This window comes from Protobothrops mucrosquamatus, unplaced genomic scaffold (assembly GCF_001527695.2).
Source record: "Protobothrops mucrosquamatus isolate PMUCROS unplaced genomic scaffold, P.Mucros_1.0 scaffold2050, whole genome shotgun sequence".
Classification (NCBI taxonomy): domain Eukaryota; kingdom Metazoa; phylum Chordata; class Lepidosauria; order Squamata; family Viperidae; genus Protobothrops; species Protobothrops mucrosquamatus.
Genome location: NW_015388157.1, coordinates 354,050 through 365,433, shown reverse-complemented (window position 1 = coordinate 365,433; position 11,384 = coordinate 354,050). Strand labels below are relative to the sequence as shown.

Here is an 11,384-nt window from a genome sequence, read left to right as displayed (position 1 = left end):
CCCCCCCCCCAAATGCCCATGGTGAAAAATGAGTTTGCTTAACAACTGTGCGTTTGCTTAATGATCCACCGGAAAAAAAGATTGTAAAAATCAGCTGTGGTCACATGACTTGTGACACCGAGTGGCATGTAATTGCGGGCTCAATCACAATCGTACATCGAGGGCTACCTTTTCTTTGACTTCTGAATCATTCATCCTTTGACTGTCTTTTTTACTGTGTTTTCTGCAAATAATTCAGTAAAGAGAGTTTGTTATAAACAAAAGAAATTTCACCAGGTTCAGCAGCATGAATGGGTGGGTTTTGCACCATTTTGAAGTGCAACAATAATGTGGCTTTAGCAGATTGGTGAGAAATAACTCAGTGGTGTGTGGGTATGTGTCTGTTGCTTTTTTGAACACCAATAAGCTCCAGGAACTGTGTTGGGATATACAAAACTTGGCATCTGGACAATTTTAATCATTCACATGTTATCCAGCCAGCTGAACCAAATAATTTTCCAGAAATGTAATGCAACAGAAGAAAAACAGCCGCCATGCCTAGTTCATTATGATGAAAGCTGTGCTCCCAAGATTGCCTGGGAGACACAGTAAAAAGCCTAAGTTCCTAAATTATGCTGTCTTAATCATGCTGTATACAAGTGCCTGTTGTGTTCTGTCAGGTTTTTCCCCCCTCAGAAATCTGAGGACTGTTTGCACTTTTTAGCTTGTGCCCACACTCTCCTTTCTGTCTTATTCTTGCAATTTGGAACTCTAGGAGCTGTTCTGAACTATTAAGTGAAATGAGAAAGATTTTGCTGACTGTCAGAGTGCACAGTTGCTGCTCATAAAGACATTCTGTTCTTCCAGTTCCACTTATCATTAATTGATCCAGTGCACGAAATCTTGGATGCTTGCTTTCAATTCAAGCAAATAAAATGTCTCTGTATCCAGGCAGTGCATTCGTGGTACAGCACTTGGTAAAGCTCTGGGTCCAAATTCTGATCCTTTTCTAAGTCAGTTTACTATGCTGATCACCATAATGCTATATTTGATTCAGTTGTGCCATTAAATCCTTTGAGGCATTTAGGATTCTACATTAAGTTCATGTTTCTAATTTTACTACATTCTTCTTTAACCTGTTTGTTCTTTATAAAATATCCCAGAACTTTAGGTAAACCAGTAATAACTTAGTTTATTTAAAATAACTGAATATGCAGCATATATAAACCTTAAATCTACTTTCCCACAAAACTCCAGCTTGTGTTCTTCTTCAGGACTTCCTTTCAAAATGAAGTATTGGTTCCTCTTTATATATATTGGCTGGAGAATATATTTCTTGTCATTTGATTTGTAAGCCATATATAGTATAACCCATATACATATACATAGTATTAAATGATCAATTAATTTTAGAGGAAGCAAGGTAGCAAAGAAGTTACTGGTAGTTTCTTCTTTGATTATCTCTATCAAGGGACCTGGGGACTGGATTGTTGAACCACCTGGCCTCCAGTTGGTGATGGTTAATGCCAGGTGACCAGGTCTGTTTTTAACAAGACCACATCCATCCACAATTTGGTGGTGATGAATGGGCAGATCTGGCATATATTACTGTGCAGAGGAAGGAGGGAATGACCTTGAGGGACATGTAGACCTGATCTTTGCCTCCAAGTAGTTGTTTGGTGATCCTGATCTGGAAAGTATTACCATCTGCCCTTTGTTGTGGCAGAACACTCCTTGTTCCAGATACAATTGTTGCACATTTTCTCCACAGGGCCAAGTCCATACAGAGAATCTCTCTTAGATGCCTCATGGATTCACTTGGTTTCCAACATGCACTTGGAGAGTTTCCTGATAATCTTGAGGACCTGATTCACTGCTGACATGAGACAGCATCTTGGTTCCTTGACAAAGTCGCTTCTGAATGGTCTCTGTTTTTTGGGCAATCCTACTTTGCCATTGGTTCTCTGATGACTTCAGGAGCTGAAGCGGCAGAAACCTCACTGAAAGACAGACTGAATTTGACTAAGTCTGAATATGTCCCCTAGTTCAGGCCTATTCTGTGATGATAAGACAGTAGAAATAAAAGCCCTGCTCCTCTCCTTGCTTTTCAAATTAGAAAGTGAGTCTGTGTGTTCAAGAATTATAGCATGAAGACTAGACTGGGTGGGGATGCTGTTTTATTGGGATGGAGTGCCTCTTTCTACTTTCAGAACAATCCTTTTTTCATTTTGTGAATACTCCCAATATTACCAATACAAAGTCCTGGTGAAGTTTGATCAATGGCTAAAAAGGAGGATAATCAGATCCATCTGAAGAAAGCACAATAATTTTAGTTCTGCTCATAGATAATTACATTTCTATAAAAGGACTGACTTGTTCTCTGGTACGAACAAATGGGAAAATATATACATTTTTCTTCTCCTTGTCCTAGAATGGCTTCACTTTGACTCCCTGCACTTGGCTTTATTGGGGATTGGCATGCAGTTGGCTTTTGAAATAGCACTCATTCCCAAAAGGCCATAACATTTTTTTTAAAAAAGGTACATTAGCCTCTATTAGCAATAGGATTGTGCTGTGTTGTATTCTTGAGCCTTTCAGATGTATTCCCAGAAGCTAAGCTTTAATTTGTACCTGAAAGCCAACAAACAATAGCCTCTTTTTATTCTGGAAGTGAAAGGTTTTCAAAGTCCTTCCCATTTCCAAGATAAGCAGTTCTTCCTCACACAAAGACCCTGATTATCTAAATTGATGGCTCTCTACTAGCTTAAAGCTATCATTCTGATCTGTGGATTGTGATAAATAATACGCCTTGCTGAAGATGTGTTCAGTTTCATATTTCTTCAGCATTCTGCCATTGTTATGAGCTTTGCTTATTTATTGAAATCTGGGCTGTGTCGGAAATTAGATTTTCTGTGCACTAGAAACAAGCAGGACATGTTCAGAAACCACCTACTTTTGTACATCCCTTTTCCTTGGCTCTGTGCATCTGTATTTCTGGCTTTTAGGTAGATGTCTGGTCTGGATTTCTCGATCTTGATAGAATAATTTAAGCCTTCCTTTAGTGTTTTCATTACTCATAGATCAAAGTTGAAAGGTTTGATAAAAGGTTCTTTAATTTAGATTTATTTCCTATTTTTTTTATCCAAAGAAATATATCTTTGCTTTTGCCTTCCTTAATGGAGTTAATCATACAAAGAACCAGGAAAACAATGTTTTCTTTTATAGTGTCCATGCTGGTATCATGTTTGAGCTTTTCTCAGATAACATCATAAGTTCCTGTCCTTCCATCTTATCAGGCAATATGCTGTAGGGTGGGTATCGCAGTTGCTGGGAAGACTCAGTCTCAGCTTGCCATATAAAACTCACTGGGTGATTTTGGGCCAGTCAGTCTTTCTTGGCCCGATCTATGCTGGAATGATGGAAAACTGAAATGAGTAATTCTGAACAAAAGTACCACCATTGCAAATATTTGAAGACCTCAGCTGAGCAGAATGTGAAATCTGATTTTCCGGTAACTAGCTTAGATTTCAAGGATGGATTATTTCATTGAAAATAATCAAGCAACTTTATTTCAGCTGTTTATGGGAAATTTGTTTTGTCTGGAGGAAATAATGTTATTTCAGTAACAGTACATTATTCTAACACACAGAATACCACCATCATCCCTAAGAAAACAAACACTCAGAACTGTTTCCTTAATTGCTAGTTATTTGTCTTGATTATTTGCATTTCAAAGTATAGAAAATCTACATTGTTTATGTGCAGCTAATGCCTGGGGAACTGAATTATAGTGCTCAGAGCTATTAGGCAAGGTGTTTTTTCTTGTAGAGTGTGTGTGTGTGTGTGTGTGTGTGTGTGCGCGCGCGCGCATCAGAGTGCTTCTTATCTCCTGGAAGATATTGATGCAGTAGCTGCTTTAAGAGAAGGATCTAATAACTTTGTCATTCTTTCCTAGAACATTTAAGAGAAGGATCTAATAACCTTGTCTTTCTCTCCTAGAATATTCACCTGGTGGCCAAGTGGTTGAGTTCTCTGGAGAAGAAACTAGAGCAGCACAGCGAAGGTAGTCACCCTGATTTCCGGATCTTTATCAGTGCAGAACCTGCAGCTTCTTCTGAGAGCCATCTGATACCACAGGGTATCCTTGAGAATTCCATCAAAATCACAAATGAACCTCCAACTGGGATGCATGCCAATCTGCACAAGGCTCTGGACAACTTCAACCAGGTATCTCTCTACTTCTCCTCCTACCTCAAGGAGATTCTTGATCCTCTCTTTCAGAGCCAAGCCAGGAAATTATATGCAATTGGACTAAGTTAGCTCCATTCAGGCCAATTATAATGAAAGTCAAGGTATTAGCACTTTGAGGTGAGCAGCTCTTATACCTGGAACCTCATCTCAAGAATTGAATTGTGCATGTAATCTCAAAGTCCCTTCCAACATTGTTTGTCTAAACTAGCCAAGCACTTCCTCTTGTATGTTGACTAGGCTTGCTTTGAAGACGGGAATGAATTTTTGAAATGTAAGGCTCTCAGCCAGCCCAATCTAGTAGGTTGAAATATTGGCATTCTTGCTTTTGGAGGGAGAGTGCTCTGCTTCTTAGCTTTCTAACAGCTCTTGTCATTACTCAGTACTCTTCGGGGAGACCACTGGATGCCTGAGTTGGCATGGCTGAATGAAGATTAGTGCTGTCATGTTTCTTTTGTTCCCATCTTCTATCATTCATAATTCATCATAAACTAGGAGGAGAAAAGAGTATTAGGTAGATTTACCACCTTGCGATTTATAAAAAATAAAGGTGAGATATTAAACAAACAAACACATTCTATAAATACATTCTAACAAAATGAAATTCAATGGTGAAAAAAGTAAGGTTCTACATTTAGGCAAGAAAAACCAAATGCACAGGTATAGTATAGATGGTACCTTGCTCAATAGTAGTAACTGTGAGAGGGATCTCGGAGTCCTAGTGGACAATCACTTAAGTATGAGCCAGGAGTGTGGTGCAGTTGCCAAAAAAGCCAACACAGTTCTAGGCTGCATTAACAGAGGGATAGAATCAAGATCATGTGAAGTGTTAATACCACTTTACAATGCCTTGGTAAGGCCACACTTGGAATATTGCATCCAGTTTTGGTCACCACGATGTAAAAAAGAAGTTGAGACTCTAGAAAGAATGCAGAGAAAAGCAACAAAGATGATCAGGGGACTGGAAGCTAAAACATATAAAGAACGGTTGCTGGAATTGGGTATGTCTAGTTTAATGAAGAGAAGGACGAGGGGTGACATGATAGCAATGTTCCAATATCTCAGGGGTTGCCAGAAAGAAGAGGGAGTGAAGCTATTCTCCAAAGCACCTGAAGGCAGGACAAGAAGCAACAGATGGAAACTAATTAAAGACAGAAGCAACCTAGAACTAAGGATAAATTTCTAACAGTTAGAACAATTAATCAGTGGAACAACCTGCCTGCAGAAGCTGTGAATGCCTCCAACACTGGAAGTTTTAAAGAAGAGACTGGACAGCCATTTGTCTGAAATGGTATAGGGTTTCCTGCCTGAGCAGGGAGTTGAACTAGATGACCTCCAAGGTCCCTTCTAACAACATCATCATCATCATCATCATCATCATCATCATCACAGAAAGAGGAGTGAGGTGGAATATTTCTTTACTTGCTTCTGCAAATCTGATAGTATGTCAAAATGGCTGATTTATTTTTACAAAGCATTTCATCATCCAAAATACTGCTATGACAATACCTCTTTTATTAACTACTTTGTGCTTCTAGTTCAAGCAATACAACTTGAATTCACATAGAGATGCTGAAACGTAATTGGAGCCACTCAGGGTTGGTTATCTGATGGGTGGCTATATTAAGTGTTTTAAACAAACAAATAAACAGGACTACAAAGAGTTTATTACCATATTGCTTTTAAATAAAAAGGGTAGGTTTTGTGTTGCATAAACATTCTGTTGTTCTTTCAAGTTTGCAATCAGAGAAATGTGTGAGGATAAATAAGCACAAGGTATATTTGTTCTAATGTTATGACTCAGGCCTTTGTCTCACTTTTCATCCAGGAGACTAGCACATTTGTGGGGAAAAATTATTCCCAAGGCTTGTAAGCACTATTTCTAACTTACATGGGAAACAATGTTGAGTGTTGGCTAACTATGCAACAGCTCTTTGTTTTTCTGTTAATCTGTCACAAACAATCAAGAATACTCTTGAACATTGTTATGGGAGACAGGGGGGAATAAATTTGATCATCTGATAACATTCACTGATTCCAACTCCAGGCCATGGAGATTCTTTTCCCAAGACTTTATTTAGATCAGAAAGTTGTCTAAACAATTGAAACAGAACAAGCCCTTTTTCTTCCACATTTGTCAGTCACATCACTCCTTCAACTATCCATCTAGTCTCCAAACCTTGCTATAAGCAGACTATAAGAACTGCCATCATCTAATAGAGATTCCTATGCAATGTAAAAGATCAGGCCATATGAGAGAGAGTATTTGATCAGCTACAAATATTCAGAAAGCATGCTTTTAGATGACATTTAAAAAAATCAGATATAAGCATTATGGCAACCATAAAGTGATATTTTATTTGTACAGAAAAAAAAATCTTTATCTAAGTAATTTATTTATTAATAAGCAGTGAAAAAACATTAGCAGGGAAGCTAGCAAAATGGATTATCAATAGAAAATAAACTTAGTAAGTTTGGAAGTCAACATTGGCCTTCTCACAACTTCTCAGATCAATGCAAGTAATGAGGATGAGTGGAGATTTTCATAATCCCAGATACCGTTGTCCAATTCTTTGTGTGTGGGTCAGTGTCTCATTATTTCTCTTCATTTCATTTGGCTCCAACCCGAAGACTTATATCATAGTTGTCCAACTTTTTGGCTTACCTGGGCTGCGTTGAGCGAAGAGGAATTGTCTTGGACCCCATATGAAATATATAATATAGTTAATGTATATAAATAACAAACTTCCTTTATTTTGTTATATATTTTTTATTACGATCTTGTGGGGCCACATTGCTAGTTTCTAGGGCTGCAGATTGAACACACCTGATCTAGACGGTATTTATTATGGAAACCAACTTCTCTTTTCCTGCAGGACACCCTGGAGATGTGTACCCGTGAGAATGAGTTCAAGAGCATCCTTTTTGCCCTGTGTTATTTCCATGCTGTGGTAGCAGAAAGGCGCAAATTTGGCCCCCAAGGCTGGAATCGTTCATACCCATTTAACTTTGGAGACCTCACAATTTCTGTCAATGTTCTATACAATTACTTGGAGACTACTTCTAAGGTGAACTAGAATCATATGCAGCAATTTCTAATAGATGATCACTAGAGGTTTTTTTTTTTGAGGGATAGGAGCATTCTCTATCAATGTGCTATCTTTCTCTCCTTTCTTTTGTGACTTCGGAAAAGAATATGCTTTTCATCTAATCATCCTATTTCTTTGAATGTTCATAACTGGCCTGATGTGCTCATGCTAGGACATTTCTTTGAAAATATTTGTTTGAGTATCTAGATAAATGTGTTTTTGTTTAAGGAATGGGGAAAGAGTTGTTTTCAGCGACACTCCTACTCTTTTCCAGTTCTACACACACACTTACATCTATGCACACATACAAAGTCTGTTCCACAGTCTGGGGCTTCTCTAAATGAAATATTTTTGGTGTTGCATGGAGTTGTATAACTGCTATATTACATCCAGTTTCCTACAAAAACACAACCCCCTTCTGCTTTAAGATTTCCAAAAGCTGTTGAAAGAGTTGCCTGCTGTTAGTCTGTAAGGAATTGTCTCAGCTAATTTTCCCTTTGGCATTGAGGTTCCCTATGATGACCTTCGGTACCTCTTTGGAGAGATCATGTATGGGGGTCACATCACAGATGATTGGGACAGGCGTCTCTGTAAGTCCTACTTAGAAGAATTTATCAAGCCTGAAATGCTGGAGGGAGAATTCTTACTGGCGTCTGGATTTCCCCTTCCAGGAAACATGGACTACAATGGTTATCATCAGGTAGTCTTGCGTTTATTCAACCTGCCCTGATTTGTGTTGGAGTTCATAGCGATACAAGAAAGCAATTTAGGGATTTAGAGCTTTAGGCAGGATCGGCAGCTTTTTTTTCATCATAATGCTTTTTGACTGTAAAATGACAGTTGGTCATGTCCTTGTCCAGTTCGTGCAAGGATAGAAAAAACAACAACAATTGTGTTGTTGTTTCTCCAGCCTTAGGAGGCCTAGTGAAAATTTTTAATCTGTTAACTCAGAAATACTTTCAGGTTGCAATCCATTTATCAGGTTTCTCTAGATGTTTTGGGCAACAGCTCCCATAGATCTTTGCTATTGACCCTGCTAGCTGGAACTAATGGGAGTTGAGCCAAAATGTCTGGAAGATGCTAGTTCTCTGTCACTGTACTTGTGCTTTACTATATGTAGACATGTGTAGGATTTTCCTAGTAGGGGTCTTTATCATCACTGTTATTATTTTAGAATATAATCAGTATTTTTGAAAAATTTAGACTTTTGACTCTTTAGTGCAGGGGTAGTCAACCTTGGCTCTTTTATGACTCGTGGACTTCAACTCCCAGAATTCCTGAGCCAGCTGTGCTGGCTCAGGAATTCTGGGAGTTGAAGTCCACGAGTCATAAAAGAGCCAAGGTTGACTACCCCTGCTTTAGTGTCACCTTGGCCACTCCTTCATCAAAACTGTGTTCTAATTAGGGCTGAGATTGATGCCTGCCAAAATATGCTGAAAAATGTATCTCAGTTGAAAATGCCTAATGATTAATTTGAATTAATTACAATTAATTTTAATTTAGCCGGGGCTGATCTGCTTACAAATTCAGCATCGTTAGTTTAACTTTTTAGAGGTTCAGTAAAACTGCAGATGACTGAGGGCATTATACGCCACTCAGAGTCACTTGACTATGAGATGGGTGGCTATATAAATAGGATGGATGAATGAATGAATGATTATATGATACTTGTCACTTGCTGAGTGTATATATCATTTTCCTGCCTAGTATATAGATGATGCCCTACCTCCCGAATCTCCGTATCTGTATGGCCTCCACCCCAATGCAGAAATTGGCTTCTTAACCCAAACATCAGAGAAGCTTTTCCGTACTGTTTTGGAGCTACAGCCTCGAGACACTAATCTTGGAGAAGGTGTAGGAACTACTCGGGAAGAGAAGGTGAGTGAGGAGGACATACTTGTTTCCTTTCCATGTAGATGATTTTATTTTATCTGATTTCATTTCATTCCCAAGATATTCAGGCCATGAGATGCTCTCACAGGGAGTTCACTATTAGTCAGATAGTCACATTACTGAGAAGGCATCATGGTTTCTAGGGAAGATCCCGGAGCTTTACATTCTCTATCATGCTGCCATCCCCTTAGCAGGCATAATATAGAACTAGGCTTCATGACCTCTGCTGATTTGTTATTCTAAATAACAGCAGAAGTACAAATAGGCTCTTAAAGAAAACTAGTACAATTCGTTGTATGTATAAATTGGATTTACTTACAGAGATAGAAGAAGCAGATCTTCCTTTTATGCCTGTTGCTACAGCATCCAGGAAAAGAATGGAAATTTGATCTGGGAAAGGACAGACCCTCAGTCCTTGATGAAGCCCCTTTGCAAAGTAGCCTATGGGACTTCCTTAGGACATTCATCAATGATGGAGAACTGCAGGTATAGGACACTGCCAGGATGGGCAGATTGTCCTCAACTTGCAGCCATTCATTTAGTGACTGAAGTTACAAAGGCACTGGAAAAATTGATTTATAATTGATCCTTGCATTTACAACCATCACAGCATCCTCATGGTCACGTGACCAAAATTCAGATGCTTCGCAACCAACATCTATTTCATCTATTTACAATGGTTGCAGTGTCCCAAGAAAACTAAGAGGTGATAACAACTGCACGTACTGAACTCCAAATAAAAGCTATGTAGTCAGATTAGTTAATCCAGTTAATTATAATTTGCTAATTGAAAAAATCTTGGATTTTACTGCACAGTTCAGAGTTACCAACAGAGAGAATGTTGGGATAGTTGTAATCTGGATATCTTGTCGGATATTGTTTGATAGGGCATTTTTCTCACAGAATGTGGAGGATATGTACAAACTCACTTCTTTGGGAAATCTGATTGTTGCTTTGCCCAGTCAAGCAAAATAAAACTATCAATAATTATTAGTTACTGCTGTTCTACATTACTTCTGTTATCAGGCATTTATTTTTCAATATTCATTCTTGTTAACACGAACATGAGGGTTTGGTTGCATCATATTTCTTTATGGGTTTCTCTTCAAATTTAGTTTTTGTCCTGCCTCATCTTTTGCCCACTATTTTTGAGAATGTGGCTCTTGACATACCACTGAAAAACTATTTTTAGTTGCCTTCCCAGGAAAAAAAAATCACATATCCTTATTGTAGGAACAAAAATTTGGATGAATTTACCCAGTTTCTGATTTGTGATTATTAGTTCTGACTGATGAGAAATGATGGACTGTGAAATGGAGGTACAGTTTCCGTAGTTTTCTGGGAATACTTCAAAGTATATTAGGAAAAAGATTGAAGCTCCTTCTGTCTCATTTAGTGGATACTAATTACATTATCACCCAACTCATCCAAAATCTGGCAGTTAAGCTATATTTCTTGTAGAGTGTGTAGCATGATGCAATGATTTACGTTAAAAGTGATTGATTGCATTTGTATCCCATGGTGACGTAACAACTCTTGGTGGCCTATATAACATCATTTAGACGAATGTATAAAACATTTACCCTGTGGTTAAAATAATTGATTAAATAACAGTCATAACACCCTTAAAACGAGTATACAATTTAGCTGTATTAAAATAGAATAACAGATGGTGTAGAGCATGAACTTAAGAGAATGCTCTCCGAAATAGTTCCATTTGTTACAGACAGATTTGGCATTAATCATCAGCATCTGGAGACCAAAGACATCACCAGTGCAGTTACCTGGCTTGCAGGTTGAGGAAACTGGCCAGGTTTGACACTGTTAACAAATTGGAAGTCTCTCTTTCTCTGAAGTGGTCTTCAGATAGTCCCTGATTTATGATCATAATTGAGCCCAGAATTATAGTTGTAAATCATGGTGGTCGTTAACGTGGGTGTAGGAGATATGGGTCACCACATGACTCTGCCCGTTTTTACAAGCCTGAAATAGTTATTAAGCGAATGCCAGAGTTGTTAAGTCAACCCATTTTCTTCAGCGAGCATTTTTTGCCAGAAACTGGAAGTAAATGCTGGAAACTGGCCAGAAACATTGAAAATTGAGGGCTTGTGAGTGCAGTATGTTGCAAATGGCTATAAATACGAACCAGTTGCCAAGCACCCAAAATGTGACCAT

At 38.4% G+C, this 11,384-nt stretch overlaps 1 protein-coding gene across 1 annotated transcript in view; it reads left to right on the top strand.

The window, feature by feature from the left end:
* The window catches only part of LOC107294673 (dynein heavy chain 9, axonemal-like), a 112,567-nt gene that overhangs the window by 87,224 nt on the left and 13,959 nt on the right, over nt 1–11,384 (top strand). The window contains exons 23-26 of the mRNA XM_015823924.1: nt 3,979–4,206; nt 7,104–7,295; nt 7,825–8,016; nt 9,024–9,194. Of these exons, the coding sequence (XP_015679410.1) occupies nt 3,979–4,206; nt 7,104–7,295; nt 7,825–8,016; nt 9,024–9,194 (783 nt within the window). The remainder of the gene's footprint in view (nt 1–3,978; nt 4,207–7,103; nt 7,296–7,824; nt 8,017–9,023; nt 9,195–11,384) is intronic.